The 21,621-nt window shown below is 30.8% G+C and overlaps 1 protein-coding gene across 5 annotated transcripts in view; it reads left to right on the forward strand.

Moving 5' to 3' along the window:
• The window catches only part of LOC132916906 (unconventional myosin-XVIIIa-like), a 47,261-nt gene that overhangs the window by 16,004 nt on the left and 9,636 nt on the right, over positions 1 to 21,621 (forward strand). For 3 of the 5 annotated variants that reach the window (XR_009660221.1, XR_009660222.1, XM_060977344.1), the window contains exons 6-16: positions 6,867 to 7,067; positions 8,999 to 9,175; positions 9,247 to 9,453; positions 9,535 to 9,834; positions 9,931 to 10,078; positions 10,154 to 10,373; positions 10,529 to 10,944; positions 11,029 to 11,188; positions 11,274 to 11,457; positions 11,524 to 11,730; positions 11,804 to 12,025. Coding sequence is in view for 3 of the 5 variants with exons in the window: in XM_060977344.1 (XP_060833327.1) it covers positions 6,867 to 7,067; positions 8,999 to 9,175; positions 9,247 to 9,453; positions 9,535 to 9,834; positions 9,931 to 10,078; positions 10,154 to 10,373; positions 10,529 to 10,944; positions 11,029 to 11,188; positions 11,274 to 11,457; positions 11,524 to 11,730; positions 11,804 to 12,025 (2,442 nt within the window). In the remaining 2 variants the exon portion in view is untranslated. Of the gene's footprint in view, positions 1 to 1,227; positions 2,007 to 6,866; positions 7,068 to 8,998; positions 9,176 to 9,246; positions 9,454 to 9,534; positions 9,835 to 9,930; positions 10,079 to 10,153; positions 10,374 to 10,528; positions 10,945 to 11,028; positions 11,189 to 11,273; positions 11,458 to 11,523; positions 11,731 to 11,803; positions 12,026 to 19,142; positions 20,533 to 21,621 lie in introns of those variants that run through there. The other 2 variants (XM_060977345.1, XM_060977346.1) reach the window with 2 other exon arrangements.

Here is a 21,621-nt window from a genome sequence, read left to right on the forward strand (position 1 = left end):
CCGGCCATCTAAACGGCCTTAAATACGTTCCAGGACACAATAAAATGATAATAGTTATAAAATAATTCTAATTATATGTTTGTTTTGTTTTAGGAATGTTTATAATATAAATTATAATAGATGTTACAGTTGATAGGTTATGTATAAAAATATAAGAAAATGACAATTTTTTTTTATTAATCCGTTATTTTAATCAATTTGTATATATATATATATTATACATACTGCCATACTGGTATATAATTAGCTTTAATCATGTAATATAACTAATAAATATACATTTTGTTCGGGTCCTCTGCATAGGCGTAGTATGTATATAGTATGATATTAAATAGTTCTATAGTCTTTAAAACTAGCTATTACAGCTTCCAACAGTAATATAGTAATCGGAAAACCTTGGTATTTGCAATTAGCATAATATTATAAATAGTATTGAGCGCAATCATTATTAAAACAGTCGCCAGTGTAGTAGTGTAATGATATCTAATCGCTATTCGCTATACCGAGTATTCGGATCGGTATATAAACGTTTTTAAGAGTGGTTACAGAGCGAGCGTAGAATGCCATTGTATCTATAATATCACCGGGCCAGAACGTAAAACGAAAACAAAGGCAACGGGTAATAATAATTATTGGCGTGTATACGCGTCTTCTGAACTCTGAAGCGCACGCAACTACGTAAAGTCGTATTCTAGAAAACGTGTTGACGGTCGCCGGACGGAATGAATAACGATTTGGTCGGAGCGTATAACAACAATAATAATAATAATATTATTATTATGCCGTTCATTATTAGATACCTGCGTAGGCATATATATATATACACGAGTGCATAACAATACGCGACGACCACACTGTGAAATATATGTTTAAAGAGACCACGACGGTGGTCGGCGGCCGGTGACGCGCTTTCGGATGTGGTTCTCAACAGAGACGGGTGCAGTTAACATTTTATCAATTAGGCTGCCGTTTATCGTTTCATTAGGATTCTAGTGCTGTCGTCGTCACCGGGAGTGGAATATCACGCCCTCCCCCCAACCGTCGTCCCACTGCCAACGTGCGTTTCATTGACGGCGGCGGCGTATATACACATCGTTGCGCGGCGTACACAGCCGGCCGGCCGCGCCAATCTAAAAAAATCAAACGGCAGTAACACACACACATACACTTATATGTTATATATATAATATAATATATACGACGACGCCGACAGTACGTACTCGCGGCGTGCCGTCGTCGTTCCGTCCGCGCGCCAGTCGCTCTGGTGACCGTTGTCGAGCCGGCAGCGTGCGCGTGGTGTCGTGGTCGAGCGTCGTGTATAGTGTGCGTGTCTCGCGCGCGTAATTATCGAAATATAAGGATATATTAATATTATATGGTCGTTCGCGTCTGTCGTTGACCTGACTACGGCAGTATATAGTGGCGGGTTAAATGAGATGTCTAAAACGATCTGTTTACATAGACCTGCGGGCTGATCGATTTAATATTAAAATACACATTACACGCGTCGTAGTGTTTTTGCGCGTCGTCGTCGATTTGCGGATGGTCCGTCCGCGTTTCCGTCGTCTTTCCGCGGCCGTACACGAAACATGTTAACCATGCCGCCGGGCGCACTGCAAGGTCAGCGGTCGGCGGGCCCGCCCAAAGTGGTCGGCGAGATATTAAAACGCGGGGCCGGCACGGGGGCGCTGCCACCGGCCGTCGTCGAAGGGACCGCGGCGGGACCCGGTCGGAGGCGCCAACAGCCGTCCGGGGCGCCGGCTGCCGCGGCCATGGTGTTGGCCAAGGACATGGCCACCGGTCGTGGTAAGTCGTCCGGCACCGCTGCCGCCGCCGGCTCGCATAGCCCCAGAGCCGCCCGGCCGTCGGCTGCTACTTCGATGCGGCCGAAACCGGTCCCGCCCTCGGTGTCCAGGAAAACGGTGGCGGCTGTGGTCGGCGGCTCCAGCAGGAAGCCGCAGCCGGCCAACAAGTGTCGTCGGCCCACGTCCGCCGAACGCGTCAAGGTATATACATCACTATATGTACAAGCGCTTACATATATATACGGTATCTACAGGGTGATATAGACATCATCTGTGTACGGCGATGAATATTGTTATCACTCTTATTTTACCGGAACTTAAAAACACCGATCTTTTCATGTATAGATATGTATTATGTATCTGCATGTATTCGGAAACTATAATGTATTTGTTCATTGTTCGGTACTATTAGCTATATATTTTTTTTTTTTTTTGGAAAAAGCTTCAACAAATTGAAAAAAAATAGATATTTAAAATAAAAAATTTATGCTAAATATTTTTCGAATTCAATTAGAATTTAGAACACGTTTTGTGTGACGTGCAACACAAATTGTCGAACGAGAACGAGAAAAACGTTAGAAAATGCACCCTATATATTATATTATATACTTTATATAGTTTACACCTTTGTCGTGCCGTAAACGAGGGTGACATACACGGCGTGTTATAATATATTATGTGTATAAGTGTGTACGACTGGTTTTCGAAAACTACAAACCGTATTCGACACGTCTCCGCAGCGGCGTACACAGGGTATTTATATACTAGAATACCTATGCGGACTGCGGAGTGATAATATATTATTATAATATTTATATGTTATGCCTATATTGCCTACACATATGGTTGGGCGTTATTTCGATCCGTTTCTGTCGTGTTCGCGACAATTGCGTCGTAGGTACATATTATATATTGTTTTATTATGCAGGTTCCCTGGTTCTGGACCGATTTCCGGCCGTTCCAGGATTAAATAAAAACGACTCTTTACGATATGAATACACGTTTTCAGACGTTTCGACCATCGTACGCACCATAAATGCATAATTATAGGTGTATATTTTACTTAAATACATTTATATTATAATATTGTATTATTTATTACGATATAAAATTATGCTCGCACGTTTTTATTGTTCGTTTTGTTTTTTCTTTATACGCGTTTAACGATTTAAAATTCGAAAACGGCTTTCCGGAAGTTATCGCTTCATTAGTTTATATTATGTAGTTGTTTAATTTTGTTCGCTCAAACCGCGTCGACTTTTAAAAACTGTACACCTACTTACATTTGTACGATTTAATATAACGGGAGTTATCGATGCTAATGAAAAGCCTCATGCATTGTTTTGGACGGGACTGCATTATTATTGTACTGCCGTCATAAGAATTTATTGACCTCATTGACCATTTGGCAAGATTATATTATATAATATAATAATATATTCTCGTTTCTCATACACGCTTGAATATATATGTATATGTCGGGTGTGTTCCTATATATTGTGTATAATTTTGTAATACGCGAATTTACCAGTTTTTTTCTTCGGTTATTTACTGTATTATGTTGTGTTCGGTTTTCTGTTTTATCGCGATATAAGGATCAAACCTAATAAACATTCAAATATTTCAAATACCTTATCGTTAATATTTACTTGTATATAGGATTGACAACTTTTACCAACACAACTATATCTAATTTTATTTCATTAAATTATTACCCAATTAATAGTAGTTATTCGTACTCCACAGGTCATTGGACACGTGGAATATGTTCCTCATCTCGTTATTTGATATAATATAAACACTATTAACCACTATTATTTTTAAATTTTTAAATATTATTTTAAAATTCTTAAATACAATTCTTGTATATATTTTTTTTAAACCTGTTTTTAATTTAAAAATATATTGTAGATATTCTATAATTTCATAGTATTTAAAATGTGGTGAACGTATTGATATTTTTTTAATTTGTCTTCGATTGTGTGAAAACATTTGCAGTTTAAATAAATGATTATATTTTTAAATGTTGATTTTTATGTGCGTGTTTATTCTTTATTATAATTGATTTTTTCCATATTATAAATTTATACGTATACCTAGATATTGTTTTCCCTTACAGTAAGTTCAGTCTAAACATTAAATTGTACGTCGTGCTCCATAGAAGTTCGTCGTTCGTCGAGTATGCTCATCATATTTGGGTTTTCCGTGAAAAATCTCACAATACACGCTGTTTATTTTTTTAGCTATAAAAAAAGTTATGGATTTAAATATTTGATATATTGATGAAATCTGTAAGATATTGGATACGGTTCAATTGAACCGTTAAAAAACCAAACTATATATGACTACGCGTCAATGCTCTTATTGAATGCGATCGTTGGCCGATGTATCATTATACATTTAAAATTGATTATCTTATAACATACTGTAATAACCAATAAAATAGAACCAATTCTAGTCAATTAGTTGGGTAGGTAAATTTTTATTTATTATTATTGAAACAGTGTTAAATTTAATATCCTTATAGTTTTTTTAATCGCCACTAAAACAAATTAATTTGTCAATTTTCAACTTGTATAACATCAATAGTCAATACATCATATTATATTGTAATTAAAATAATCAAGTAAAAACAAGTTATTATTAATGTGGTATATAACTTTTTTTTTTTAATTTCCTTTACTATAGGTGTGTATATACTTTGAGATATTGTTTTTTTAACGAGTTATTTGTTTAGTTAATGCTCCATTGATTTAAATATACAACTACTTTTTGGAAGATGTATATTTATCGAAATAAAATATAAAATCACTGAACCGATAAAAAAAACAACAACAAACAACGTATTTAAACGTTACACTGTCTCTTAAACCTTGTATATATATTAATACGATAAATACTTGTAAAATAAATCTAAGGCGTTTTTATATTTTTATTTATAAAATTATAATTAACCTATATAGTACCTACTACCTACATATATATATATAATTAGTATATTATAAAATAATTAAAAATAAATTTAATGGAGATTTTCTGATGGATGGTTATTTTTTACATATTTAATTAATTAAAATAATGTATACATAATTAATATTTTAAAATATTATACAGTACATTTTCTGTTTTTAATTAATTGTTATCAAAACATTTAAGGATAGATAAAATATTTTAATCATATAACATAATTGTATCAATATACATATTACAAACATGATTTAGTTTAAGTTCATAATAAATTGCTTATTCTTTGGTGTATGTTCTAATATATATATATATATTATGTATACAAAATTGATTAATTTATTATTCATGTCTTATTCTGTGATAATGTATTTCTAATAAAATTATTATTTGATATTTATGAAAGGAGATTACAAGAAATACGGAAAAAATGATTTAAATTTATAAATCTCAAAAAAATCTAATGTACTCTCAATCTTGTAACGATAATAATTTTATAAATGTTTTTTCCGCTTAATTTTTGTTTATGTTTTATTGTTTTGGCAATATAATGTCTTATGTAATATGTGTATGTATGTTAGTTTAAATGATAACATAAACAAGCTTGTAAATATATTCTAACATGGTAATCTAATCTGTAGTTTCTTGTTTATTCACAATTTTATTATACTTTACCCAGGGTCAAAAATGTCTGATATATAGTGTTGCATCTGCATTAGAGAACTAACATTAGTTATAACAACCATTAAAAAATAATAATTTCGAAATAATTTTTTTCTTTGCCTTTTAATGGCTAGGCGCTATTGTTTATCTATCTTATTATAGTTTCTTTACATAATATAATAGTATATTTATATTCATTGATGTATGATATATAAAATATTATAACAACAAAATATGTGGACTTAATTCAATAAAATTTTTAATTTTTCACTAGAAATAATATATGTACAAGTCTCTCGTCTAATTAAACAAAATTTTTAAGGATGGCGTATCATTAAAGTTTTTTCCACCTACTTACACACGTATACTCGTAGTATCGTAAAAATTTCTCTCCGTAATTCACTAATTGTGATTAAATTAATCAAATTAAGTATCATTATTCATATATTTTAACAATTACAATTAAAGAATAATTTCTTTGTTTTGCCTGAAGATTTTTTTTATACTACTTTGATTTCTAAAAAAGTTATTAGGCATAGTAATATTTGATTTTTTTTAAATGTTAAGTTATTTATAATAATTGATTATTTTTTTAAAATTCAAAGTATTAAAAAAGCTAAAAAACACATTGATAATGTTATTCATTTTGATTGTTATAAAAAGTTATAATACTTTACTTTCAAAAATGAGTGAAATACAGAGTGTGGTTTTAACTATATTATACGTGTGTAAGGAGTAGACAAAAATTATACTAGTGTGCTTTCTTAACAATACTACCTTTCCGAGAATATTTTTATTCGCTTTGTTATTTTTGTGTTAAGAAATTTTATAGGAAAAATGTTTTTCTTATCTCTCTAACAGATGCAGTTGCGGTCATTGACCATTAAGGCCAGACATACTGACACTGTTTTTTTATTCATAATTATCTCACGTGTTTCTTTCATTATTAAAGTAATATAATTTTTGTTCATTAATAATTGTCTGAATGAAATCACAATTATTATTCTACAGATATTTCTCGTTGCATTTTGGTTTTAATACATTTTGGATGATAATAGTATAATTTATGTGTATTATTTATTTCTAATTAAATTGTTCATTGGTTGTTTAAGTAAACTAAGACTATTGACAATAAAAATTTAATTACATAATGTTATACCTTAATATATATGCAACTTTTGCATACATGTGAAATGTGTGTTTAGTTTTTAACTGCAAATATAGTTAGGTACCCTATTATAATCCCAAATGGCTCAAAATACTTTCAATACTTTCCTTCACTTTCTCTTAATTATCGGAGAATGTTACCACCCGAAGTAGTTGTTTACGTTTTATTTTACTCCAAATATTTTATTATAATTCATCAACATAATTTTTAAACATTTGTATAGTAATGATTAATAACATGCATTTATTCATATATTTAAATTTTAGGTTTCAAAGTCGGAACCAGAATCAAACGATTCACCAACCGAATTAAATTCACCCGATACTGATGCATATTGGTTAGTTCATAATGAAGGATTTTCGCCTGTAGAATATACAAGGAAAAAAAGTTCAGATGGTTCATCAAAAGTATTAGTCAAGGTTTTCGGTGGTAAAGAATATAGTGTGGACGAAGAAAGCCTGGAAAAGGTAAGTTAAAGTATTATGTTGGTTGAGATATTGATATTATTGTATTATCATTGAGAATTTGTTAGAGAATGGACATTAAAGCTTTAAAAAGAATGTAGTTAAAAACATTTAAAAATATCTAAAAATTACTTAAATAATTACTAAAAAAATGATTTATTTCTTTAAAAAGTTTTTATTTTTAAAGGGATTCGATGCCGACTGTTTTTGTCTTTGTCTACACACACGGAACATAGACAATTAGACATGTTCTTTACCAAACGTACTGCTAGAGTTAGTGAAATGATAAAAAATAATAAAACAGATCTGAATAGGTATATTATGTATTTATGTAGTATTTAAGTCTACTTGAAATCAACTTTTCTACATTTTTTATTTTTTTATTATAACTTCTTCAAAAATTGAAATACATTTTTTTAATTTTTACTTTTTTAATATAACTTTTTTTGGATTATGGTGATAAAATCAAACATTTTGCGAAAGTCAATAAAGTGGATTTAATAAAAAATTAAAATTTATTTTAGATTTCTTATCGCTTCACTAGATCAATCAGCACTTTTGGCAAAGAATCGTCTAAATTTCTTTACCGCGTGTGTTAGACAAAAACAGAAACGGCTGGTATCGAGTTTCTAAAAAGTGTTGTAAAAAATTGTTTCTAAGATAATTTTATTATTTTGGTGAACAAAAGATGTAATATAATAAAATTATTTGTGTTGAGTTTAAAATGTACATATGTATTCATATTTCTTAAGAGAACGTCGCATCCGCATGTATTGTCTCCGTCTTACACACGCACTACATACATTAGGTAAAACGCCTTTACACAATCTTAGTAGAACTCGCTCAATTTTGGTTTTAATACAGTAAATACCTATACCTATTATAAAATTAAAAGACGACAATATTTCGGAGGGAAAGACGCTGAGTTTTTTCCATTATTTGCAATATAACGTTCATTATAATAGCTTAGAATTAGCGAAAATTTCAGAAAAATTTTATAATCTTTAACTTTTCAAAATTTTAATTTTTTTAAAAAAAACTTAGCGTTATGCCCTTAAAAATATTGTCATCTTTTAATTTTATAATAGATATATTATTATTATTCTAGAACCAAAATTGAGCGAGTTCTACTTAGACTACGTAAACGCGTTTTGTCCATGTTGTACGTGTGTATGACGAAGACAACATATGGGTGTTGACATGTTAAACATGCGGGTGCGACGTTCTCTTAAAGGGATTCGGGGATCTATAGGGCTACGACAATTTTTTTTCATGCTTAATATGGAAGGGAATTTAAAAACTTATATGAGCTTCTAAAAGTCATAAAAAATGACAAAAAGGTATTAATTTAAGAGAATTAAAAATAAAATTTTGTTTATTTATCATAATATTTTGTATCTTATGAATCATGCAGACTTTATCTAAAACTAATGTAAATAAAAGGTTCCAAATATTTTTTCTCTAACTATAACTTATAAGAACTTTATTTTTTTTAAATAGACATTTAGTGTATTTTATCATGTTTGTTGTTATCAATAACTTTTATTATAAATTATATATTTTACCTGTTACCTCCCGAATTAAAAAAAAGCATTAATATTTTTAGTTAATCTTAAAAATGTGAGATAACTTTTTATGTTTTTTATACTATAGTATGTATAGGCTTATTTAAATACAATTAATAGAGTTAAATGTTTAGTTTTAATTAAGCATTAAAAATAGGTATGTAGTCAATAAAAAATAGAAATGAGGCAGGTAGGATAGTAAGTGAGCTACTATGTATGAAGACAAATATTAAATAATTTCGTGTAAATTATTTTTTTTTAAATAAGATAACTATTTGTATATATTATACACTATTTATTAGTTAATAATAATTCCAAACTCATTGATTTGTTATAGCGCATTTATTAATTATTTTTTTTAAATTGTAGATGAATTCAGTAAAAATGCAGTTAACTGAAGATTTATCACAGTTAAATTATTTAAACGAATCTAGTATTTTAAACGTAGTACGTAGCAGATATACTTCAAATCTTATTCACTCGTATGCTGGACCTACAATGTTAGTAGTTAATCCTGGATCTCCATTAAATTTATACACTGATAAGGTAAACACATTACTCGAGACTTTAAATAAAATGTAATTAACTACACTTAAAATATTTTTTGTAATGTTAAGGTTATGCATATGGTTAAAAATCTTTATAAGATCAATAAACAACCACCACCTCATGTTTATGCTATGGCACAGTCTGTATACATGGCAGCAGTAACTACACGCCGCGATCAATCTTTAATTCCTATGGGATGTCAAGCAAGTGGAAAATCAACTTCATGTAAACACCTATTACAATACCTTGTACAAACTGCAGTATCTCCTAATAAGGTAAATTAAAACAATTTATATATTTTAAAATATTTAAAGTTAGTTGATTATGTATAACTAATTTTCTAATTATATTTTTAGGTAGTTACTCTTGAAAAAATTGAAGCCATGTGGACAGTTTTAGAAGCTTTTGGAAATGCGGCGACTGCTAATAATCCAAATGCTACCAGATCTGTACATTTATATAGCATTGACTTAGATCAAGGGGGACAAATTGCATCAATGTCCATTCAAATGCATTTTTATGACAAATGGAGGCTTATTGATCACCCTCCTAATGAATTTTCTTTTCATGTATTTTATTACTTACTAGCTGGTATAGAAAATATTCCTGCTCTTCGAAAAGAATTATATTTAGATCAAATCAATGATGACTTAAAGGTGTGTAATAATTAATAAATATAAAAAAAATAAAAAATAATTTTAAATATGAGTTGCTATATTATAAATTGCTGTAAAACAAAAATTTTTGTTTAGGGAGTTGATAAAAGTCAAGCAGCTGTGGAGTTTACTAACCTTCAATCTGCCTTGATGATTCTTGGATTCTCAAACACTGAACTCAAGGCAATTTATGCAGTATTAGCTGCTATTATACACCTTAGTCACACAAAAATAGTTAAAAAAGGTGAACAATTTAGTAAATCTAAAATAATTAATTTGTATTTATTACATTTGCATTCTATGTTTTTTTTTTATTTAGATAGTATATTCAAAGATAAAGTACAATGGACTTGGAGTAATTCTGATGCAGCAAAACGGGCTGCCAAATGTCTTGGAGCTGGAAATACTGATGATTTGTTTAGTTTAGTATTTCCAGATACTGAGATATTTAAGGAATGTGATATTGGTGACCAACTAAATGCTTTGATTGTTGGACTGTATACAGAGACATTCAATCTTGTAGCTTCAATTATTAATCGGTATAATTGCTTTATAATTTTTTTATACATATAATATGATGTGACATGTGTATTGTGTATTTTAATTTATAAAAAGATATTTTAATATATTCTATATTATATATCCCCTTTTGTTTACTATATCCACTGAATCGTAACTATTATTTTTTTTTCAGTAAACTAGCTCCATCCATCCATTCTCTTTGTTCTATTATAATTCCAGATTATCCAGGATATGTTGTTAAGTCAAAGTCTGCATTAAGCATGTTTGATTTTTGGACAAATTATCTTCACGAGCGACTGTTATCAAGTTATCATAATTATGCCGTGGTTGCTCCATTAGAAAAGTATAAGATAGAAAAAGTAGAAACAGCTGCTAGTTATGAAGCTGAGTTTTGTGCCGAAGACCACATGTTAAAATTATTTGTTGGAACTAAAGCAGCTGTTGGTTTTGGTCGCAGTCCATCAATGGTAGATTTAAAACCTGAACCATGTCCTGGTTTATTAAGAATTCTTGATGATACAGCTGGTGATACTAATTTAAATGATCAAGATCTCATTGCAAAAATCCAAAACTTATCCAATGATAAATGTTAGTTATAATTTATAATAGATCACATTTACAGTTTTGTCCAAAAAATATCAATTTATATATATATTTTTTTCACAATTGCAGCATTTTCAAACATTTTAAAGAATGCTAACAAACCAAATGAATTCACTTTGGTTCATTTTCGTGAAACCATTCCAATTACATATAATATAAATGGATGGATAAATATGTGTCGTGATGGTATGGCAAAGACAGCATTAGCATTACTCCACGATTCATCTAAGTTAGTAAAATAATAGTTTATAAATAGTTTAAACCACAGTTTTGTTTAGATTGTATGATGTAAATTTACTTTTTATTTTTTGCAGTATTGATATTTCAACTGTATTCTCCAAAAATCGAGGTGCTGGTCTTACAAGTACACTGGCTATTGTAGATGGAACTCAGTCATTGAGACGCATGTCTAGTATTAGACGAGCTACATTTGGTAGTCTCAGTACAGCAGCCACATTGAAAAGAAAATTAACGTGTGTTCAAATAAGATTTGCGGTGGTTAGTATTATAATAGAATGAGTATAAATCTTGTTTTGTGTTACATATTGTATTTTAATTTGCTAGGATGGTCTTGTTGAAACCTTGCGGAGGACTGGGCAGCATTTTATTCATTGTTTTATTGCACAACATGAAGCTGGTTTTACTAACCGTACTGATGTTGCAGCTACTAGAGTTTTTAATTCTGTATATAAACTGCAATCAATCACATTGAGCCCTAACTCCAATAAGCCAAATCCAGAACCTGTTGACATACCACTTTTAAGACAACAAGTACATTTCACTATTTATTTTTAGAAAACTGTTTAAAATTTGTAAATATTACAATATTATTGTCTTTTTTTAGATGCGTGGTGCTGATATTTTACCCACTATCCGATTTTATAAACAAGGATTTCCAATTTCTATGTTCATTGCTGAATTTATTCGCAAGTTTGCTGCATTTCTACCTACTAATTTAAAAACTGATGATTCAAATAACACAATTAAAGATCACCGACAATGTGTTTCTGAAATTATGAGTAAAGCAGATTTAGACGAATCATTGTACAAAATTGGAATTAATCAAGTAAGTTAAACATTAGTAATCAATATATCGAATAATTTTAGATATTTAAGTAAAATCTATTAATACATAGACTAATACAAATACAAGAATTGAAGTTATATTTCTGTTTACAAGTTGTTAGATAGATGTAAATATTTTAAAAATGACATGTTTATGACACACATGTTTAAAATTATAAATAATGAATTAATAACTAATAATTATATTTTGTACAAACATAAAATATAATAGGTATGAAATATTATTGTATAAATATATAAATAACATAATTTGATAAATCAACCAAATTCATGATCAAACTTACATACAATTATTTTGGTTTTTTTTTTTTAGTTATAACGTAAATAATATGAGTCGTTTTAGTGTTCTTTATACATACGCAATGTATATTTTTACTTATTATCATTCTAAAAAATGTTTCTAAAAGCATGAAATTTAAATTTGTATATTGTTATGTATTATATTTTTTTCAAAGTCAATTTTTACACCATAAAAAAATAATAGCTACTTGACAGGTGTAGAATATTAATAGGGTCTAATTATGTTGTTTTACCAGCTTTTATATGCGAGACTGAGTTTTGTGTATAAATTATATATTTGGAAAATAATAATTAAGATAATAGATAATGACATATTTTATTGTATCTATATAATATATCATGCATACCTTTTTTCTTCTAATAAATATGGTATATTATTAACAAAACACAGTTTAGAAGTTTAATAAAATATAAAAAAAATAATAAAAACTATGAATAGGCCAAAATAACTTATAAATTTCACTCCAGGTTTAGTTCCATAAAGCATAACAATATATTATTTATTTTTCTTTAATAGGTATTTGTATTTAATTAATTAATTTTTTTGACAAAGATTAACTCAAAAATTTTTAGACTGGTGATATATTAAATTTTTGACAAGTTTAGTAAATAATATTAATAAGTATATGTTTTTTTTTTATAAATAAACGGCATTGGATAACTCACTTTTAATTGCTTCACTCTAAAAATCATTCTGGAACTATAACATAGGTACATTAAATAACATTTTTATAAAAATCAACGATGGTATATTGACATACTATACAAATTACTTATGAGATTTTAAGTAGGTATACAAAATTACAAACTTGAATTTGAAATGGTTAGTACAGTTACAAGTTAGGTTAGGTTAGGTATTATTTGAATGAATTGTAAAACGATATAATTATAGAATACTGTACTAAAGTAGTTTTATATGTATGTGTTAATTATTATTAAAAAATACTAAATTATAATTACTTAAGTAACAAAATCTAGAGATACTTGGTGATTTATGGTTTTATTAGGTTTTATGATACTTTGTATAATATGTATGCCAAATGCATAATAATAAAACGAATGTATTTGTCATTTGTATACAAATAAATATAATTTAATACATTAATCTGCTTAGAAAAATGTGCACGTCTTTGTATTTGGCACTTTATTATTGATAATACTGTAGGTTAACTGTTAAAAGTTTATGGCAAATAATTTAGAATAAATTCACAAAGTACAGTTATAAAAACAGTGTATATATATATAATATACAATAGTAATGAAAATAATGCACACATTAGTTGTACTAAACATTCTATTACAGTCTATTTTATTATGTTGCTTTGTGTGTAATTTATTTTATTGTATCTGTTAATCATTGTATTTCTTAATAATACTCATGAAATCTAAATGGATTGTCGTTTATATTTAATGTATCTATAGTATAATTATATTCATACATACAAGCAAAAACTGAATAATTAGATATGAATTATTCAGAACTCCAAAAATTTCTTAATGAACATATATATATATATATAAATATTTTAGTCAATCTCTAGATGAAGAAATTACATTATGGGTAATTTTTTTAATAGAAAGTTGCATTACTTGTAGTCTGTTGATGATTTTGTCATAAGTCAATTAACAAAAATGACACTGTCCCATAAATGAAAATAATCAAATTGAACTTAAATTGTAACCATTTAACTATCTAATACTTCACATTTTTATTTAAAAATAATGTAATACATACCCTGTTAGTTATTATCTAGTAATATGAGTACAAAATATGTATTGTCGGTTTGGACTTGCTATACTGAAATAATATTTGTTTAGTTGATTTATAGATAAATCATTAATAATTATAATGTAGATTGACAATGATTTATGCAGTATTTGTGTTGATATAATTAAATATGCAGTTTACCGATATGTTTGTATTCACTGTTATGATTTCTATACATATTATGTTATGTATACGAGTATTTAAACTGTACTCGCTACACAAAATGCATACATTAAAGTGACCATTATGTACGAAATACGATATTACATAAGACATGCAAATATATACTATTTCCGCAATTTAACGATTGCAGGTGACTCTTATAATGTACCCAAGACGGATAGTTTCACGCTGTGCGTAAAAAAAATGTATAATATTAGAAACTTTATTCGAGAATATGAGAAAAAAATCATTCTAATACAATCTAACCTGTTGAACTTTTAAGTTTAGAAAATTGACAGTACTAAAACATAGGTAAGTTCGAGTTGTCCGTCCTTGTTTTAGACGACCCTGTTATCAGTGACAACTCCAGTTGATTTGCGACGCATTTGGGCACTTGGCCCATTTAATTCTATGTGTATCGTGTATACATTCTATTTTACTAATACAATTATAATTTCATAAATTCCGTAATAACTATCTGTGTCGCATTGCAAATCTATTTAATATTATAATGTTGCATTTTTTTTTTACTCTAGTACCTACTCTATTCGACAACCGTTTTAAATGTCTAATATAAATTGATAAAACCATTATATTCCGCATTGATTCTGCCAGAGAATGATGTTCTATTAACACATAATAATTTGTACACATTGTTAGATGTACAATAATAATATTAGTGTTCCCACGTTTTATTACGCGTGAGGCTGTGTTAAAATATAATAAAAGAAAATAGAGAACATTACACTTTTAAATTTAATATGAATACACATGTTTGTACTAGCATAGATTAGTGTTTAAACACCTAAAGCAATCTTTCTAAGTACCCAAACATTTTTTTTTTTTATTAAGATACTGTGAACTATTGTCTTTGGAAATTAAACATTTTTGAATATAGCAAGTGGGTAAATGTTTTCAAGCTCAAGTAAAAAACTTTAAATGCGAAGAAATATTAGAGTTAAGGTTTGGGTTGCGTAATATTAGACGTTTTAATTCAATTTATTACAAATGTATGAGTGTAACAAAATAAAGAAATACATGTATAATTTGTAATCGTAAAAAGCAATGGAAATACTTTGAGTGAAAATTGATAACTTTTTATGTATCTATAAAAAAAAGAAGAAGAGACGATGACCTTGTCTATATTATATGAATAAGTGACATAACCACAGAGTCATGCACGTCTGAGCAATGTGATGAAAAAAGTAAAAATAATTGTACAGATAGAGACAGTAAAGAATTGTATATATAAATTATATTTTTTATAAAAGATTCTTTTTTTTTTTTTTTTTAGAGTGAGAGAGAATACGTTGAGTATTAGATAATATATTTTATTTAAGTAGTTAGGTGTTCTAATTTATATTTATTTTATTTTATTGCTTACAAATCGTTAACTATTAAAAATGTTTAGACGTGTACTATTATAAACAACTATAATATTTTAATAAAACTTATCCATTTAATATTTTATTTAAAATACGAAATAATAAATGTGAATAGGTATATTTTATTGATAAAAAAAATAATGGTTTTTATTAAAAAATTAAATTTCCTGTACAACCGACTAATAATAAATAATAATATAATCATACATTTATTTTAGACAAGCTTATTTTATTGTCTAAAATTTTTTGAAAAGCTCATAATATGAAACAATTGAAATTTGACAATACTAATTTCATTATTAATAGGTACTTAGTTTTTAGAAAATTGTATACATCTGTTTCATCACTTAATTAGCTTCACTGTATTAGTTATTTGTTATGTTGTAGTAATTTGTTATCATATTGTTTTATATCCGTTCTAAAAACATTGTTATTGGCTATGCTATACACCTTTAAGTTTGTATAAAAGGTTATAAAATCCAAATAGCCAAGGTAACAAATTTAACAAGCTATAATTTCCGTATATAGTAGCATCAATGATTTTATTATTCATGATTAAATTCAGTACATATCAAAACATATATATATATATATATATATATATATATATATATATATATATATATATATATATATATAAATTAATTTTTTTGTCGTATTTAATCAGCTAGATTATTTGACTTTTTCTTTGAATTTCTGTTATGGCTGCAGCATTAATTTAATAGTTTTAAGGTAGAATAAATAAAATGATTGAATCCCACTCTAACTTTAATTATTATCTAATATTTGTTAATTTTCTCGATAATTATTTATACATACTCGTATTAGACATAATATACTTTATTGGTACAGTTTGACAATTTTGAATGTTTGTTAATTATTATAATTTATTTTTCAAATGTTTGTGTAAACAGCTGGTATATTTTTTCTCTTCTCAAATAGAAATTTACATCATAAAAATGATTTATCCCTACAATTATAATAATTATATGTATAACATATATTTGTATTAATATACAATAAATTAATGTGTACCTATAATTTTTTTCTAAAATAGTTACTTATTTCAATACAATTTTGAAGTCTTTTTTTTAGATTATTTTGTGTTTCGTGTATTACACTACTCTATCTATAGTACTAATTTTAACAATTTAAAAATATTCTTATAATATATAAATTAAAAAATCTATTTAATATAAACACAGTCGATTAATATATATATACAGCCACTGTCTTTATATAATATATTGTACGCCTGTATGTTCCAAATAACTGTAATAATGAATCATATTCAATTTTTTTACTATTGTATCTACTTTACTTAACATAAGCGTGCGCAGGCCTTTTTAACAATAGAGGCAATACTATAGTAGCTTGAGGGTCGAGGTGTACGGGTCCCTCCTGAGTTCTTTTTCTAACTTGATGGTCTTGGGTTGTGACTACGATATTTGAAATTAAACCTCACACAAAATCATTATTGATATAGTTTTATTAAACCATATTAGGTATAGTGCCGGCCCGAAATAGTATGGCATATTGGCATCCTGGGCAAATTTTTAAAAGGTGTCCTTAAAAATATAACTTATATAACATTTTTATTGTTTAAATCTCTGAGTTAGTAAATGTTGCAGTTATGGCCGGCCATAATATATACTTCTACAAATATTGCGCTTATGAACAAACGCGTTATAATAAATTGTTTTTCCGTCCCTTCTTCATTAAAATGTACCTAATAGGAAAATACAAATTGTATCTTTGAACCAGTAGCTATACTATATTGTCTATCTTACTATTTGTCATCTTAGGCATGCGTGTTCAATGTTCATATTATTTTCTCATGTATTATACTCGTAAATCGTAGTATAATAATATTAAAATAGTTAACAATGTTTACATTTTACTAATAACAGGTTCAGATAAGTGAGATATAGTTAGTTAGGTATTATTAGAGTGTGATTTATAATATATATTATCAAGAACTGGTTGGTTTTAGCCTTTTAAGTTTCTTAACAAAAGTTTAGAATATTTTATGTACCCGTTGTGCTTGTCCGTTGGTTAGTTACAAATGTATACCTAGTTACGATTGATAAATATAATTTTTCAAACTTTATATATAGTTATACTGTTTATAGTTTATTATATTGCATTATACAGTATACGTTTAGAAACTGGGAATTTAGCACACGCGCGCAGTGAGTAGACGAGTAGGGTGAGCTTTCCTAATTTATTTGAGTAACACGATATCGCATCTATAGCGTATTTCGTTTATAAAAAGGAGCTATTGTTAAAAAAAAATATATATATATATCATTAAAATTAACGTTTAGGTTAAACGTTATACGGCAATAAGGTTCTGCGTGCAGTTTACAGGCCATCACGAAACATAATGCCTATATAATACTGCCAACTACGTACCTATACTCTCGGGTCGCGTACTAGATTTACGAAAAACAAAACGTGCATTCCTCAACAATATTCGACTTTCCAACTGTATTTACACACCTCTATATAATATGTTTGCGTGCACGTGTATACTTTAGGTCGTCGAAATAACTTGTTTCGCGGCTCAAGGCGTGTATATTTCCCCTTCCCTATTCATAAGCTTCTATATAACATCGTGGGGATGTTCCGCCGACAAATAAACGTGTAATAGCGCTTTTTAGCTTACACACATATACACACACACACAAATATATATATATATTATCATGTTCCTATATAGCTGCTTCAGGAATGTCACGATTTATAAACCAAGTGTTATTATTTTTATTTGGCACGACGATTGTTGTGTATAATACGATCGTCTCGGTACCTGCAATTATACTATACATACTTACACAGGGTGATTCACCAAACCTATTTTTTTTTAAATTAATTTGTTTAAATTCTGATTCTAGGATCTTTTGAATATACTTTAAGACCATATTTTTAAATTCTTGAGAATTTTCGCATTATTTAAGAAGTGTTATATATTTTGAAATGAGAACAACTTCTCTTTTTTAATTTACCTTTTTAGTGGATATTGTTTTGAAAATGTTTATTTACTTTTTCAACATTTGAACGAAAAGTGTTTGCAGTTATTAAAAGTTAGGTTAGATCTAATTTAAAAAATAAGAGTCTACATTTCTACACGACACCCATTATACGTTGAGAATATGAATCCAAAACTTAGATTTTGAATAATTTAATTATTAAAGAAAAAAGGGGATGAGCATAATCGGCGAATCACCCTGTATAAAAACGTATATAATATGAATTATATGTCTTCTGTTATTATTATTATTATTATTATACGCACTCGTTGGTCATTATCTCGCACGACGCGTATGAAGGTCGTCGTTCGGGCGCGAAACCAGTTTTCGACGTGTGTACGTACGACGAGCGCCCGTGAATGGACCGAAACGACATCGGCGGCGGTGGCGGCGGCGGCGGCAGCGGCGGACGTCCAGCTAGAGACATTGGCCGCGGCCGCCGGACACACGGACAGTTATGTCGATCGGACCGGACGCGCCGGATGTGTGATTGTCGATGCTCGTGTCGAATTCGCGTGATATGTAACGCATATGACAGTATAATACCTCTGTTGTTGTTGTTATCATTTTCGTCGTTGTCGTTGCATGTTGTGATGTGTCGCGGTCGTCGGCCAGTGTTCTTCACATGCCGGTAGTGTCGACACAACGTCAGTTTCAGTGGTGGTGGTGGTGGTGGTTGTGTTGCTGTTCGTCGGTGTTCGTGGTGCCGGTACTGTTGACGCAGTGGCCGTCGTCGCTTGTTCGCGTCGTCCCGTTGCTGCTAGCGTACGCGCTCATGCCGCCCGATCGCGTGGCCGTCGGCGGCCGGGGCGGTTCGCGGGTGCGCGAGACGAAAAAAGCGTTGCTCGGCCGTTCGCGGTCGACGTCCGCGCCGTCGCGTTCGCCGTTCGCCGCAGCCACCGCAGGCCCTTCCAATTGCGCGGCCGTCCCGATCGTGACTAAAGGGACGGTGTCGAAGATCACCGAAAAGTTTCAGGCACAACCGCCGCCCGCGCCGCCGCCGCGCACCACGCGCATACCCAAACCGCTGCAGCGCGCGCCCGACCGCGGTCCCGCGGTCAAGCTGCAACCGCCGCCGTTGCCACCGATGCCGCCGCCCGTCGTCAAGTACGAGATCAAGAGGCGACAGGAGAAGCTGCTGAGCGAGTTGCACCGCCGCCGCGACGGCCATCATCACCTGCCGGCTGCAGACCGGACGGTCGTCGCGTCGTCGTTCTCGGACCGACTACTTCCGGTCGGTGCCGGAGACAGCGCCGCGTCTTCCGATTGCGGTAGCAGTTCCGACTCGGAGAAATCGGTCTGTTCCGGCGGACGGTCGATGATCGACAAACCGGACGACAAACCCGGCTCGCCGCACAGTTCGGGATACGAGTCGGTCGAGGAGACGATATCGGTCGCCGCCGCGACAGTGCCCTACTCGTGGGTGTTCGGCGCGCCCGAACAGCCTCCGAACGATCGCGGTTTCGACGGGACGGTGCAGCCGCTGTCCACGTCGTCGTCGGCTTCGTCGGACGGATGTTGCGAAGGCGATGACGACGACGACGACGAAGACGAAGACGACGTCCGGTCAGCACCGGAAGACCGTCTCGAACGATTGGTGACGTTCGCTTCGGCGACGACTTGTCCCGCTTTGACGCGCGCAAAGCTGGACCAAGACGACGACGAAGACGTGCCCGAGGCCGCGGTCATTCGCCGTCATTTCGGAGGAGGAAATGACGGACAGAAGACGGTCGCCGCCATGGCGGGATACCTGTCACCGATACCCGAGTGTTCGTCCACCGAACCGAACAGCGTGGAGACCGTCGAGGACTGTTTCGGTTACGCCGACGACGGCGAAAAGGTTGGAGCTCTGCGCCCGTTTTGTGATGCTATATATAATATATGTAAATAAGAATAGTGTTTTTTACACGGCATTTCCACGTGACCGGTGACATGAACGCGGGACGAAAAGACCGGCACGTTTAATAAATGCTTAATTGGATGCCGCAAACCCCTATGTGTATTATATAAATTGCCTTTGCGACGTAAACCGCGTTTCGTCCGGAAAATCGATGAATAATATACACACAGTGACTGTTGAAAACAAAATTTTTACATTATGATACAGAATAAGACGATAATATTTTCCGTGTCGTAATTTTAAAGAACGTATATAATTAGTGAAAAAAAAAAAATGAATTTTTTGCAACATACCGTAACATATTTTGTATTGTCTTCCTTATCATAATGTATAAAAATATGACAGTATAATTTAAATGGATCTTTATTGCGCAAACCTATTTTTCTATATTGAATCGCGTTATTCCGCTACAACCAACAATCATATTGATATACGAGACCATTATTAAGATATTTTGAATTAGTATTTTTAGTAGTTATTTAAACATAATTATGGTACCGAGTACATTTTCTATATAAAACTCAGAATAAAAGCGAACGAATTCGAATATTTTTTAAAATTAAAATTTGACTTCTGGAAGTATTTTTTTTTCATTTATAAGTTTAAATACATGAAAAAGCGACCAACTTTAAAATTTAGAATTTTAATGGTTCTTATAATTGCATTAAAATTGCCTATATTAAACTCCTTGAATAGAGGGTGTGTGGCATCGTCTTAATGTCTATTCTATTCGCGCGTATACAGTACAAAAATGTTTACAAAAAAAGATTTCGCTAGTTGGCGTGTTGCCTACAATCAATACATTTATAATGTGGATAGAATTTTTTTCTTGAACTCTATAGTGTCTGAATTCGGCGAACATTCGCTTTCTGCTAATAATATATACACACCATTATAATTACACGTAAAATACTGTAGACTTTTAAAAAGCTAGTTTATGCGTGATGCGTATGAGGGACCTCTACGTACTTACGTCTGGACGTGTAATATAATATTATACTGTGTCTTGAGTCTAGAAAACGTATCGCT

This window comes from Rhopalosiphum padi, chromosome 1 (assembly GCF_020882245.1).
Source record: "Rhopalosiphum padi isolate XX-2018 chromosome 1, ASM2088224v1, whole genome shotgun sequence".
NCBI lineage: Eukaryota > Metazoa > Arthropoda > Insecta > Hemiptera > Aphididae > Rhopalosiphum > Rhopalosiphum padi.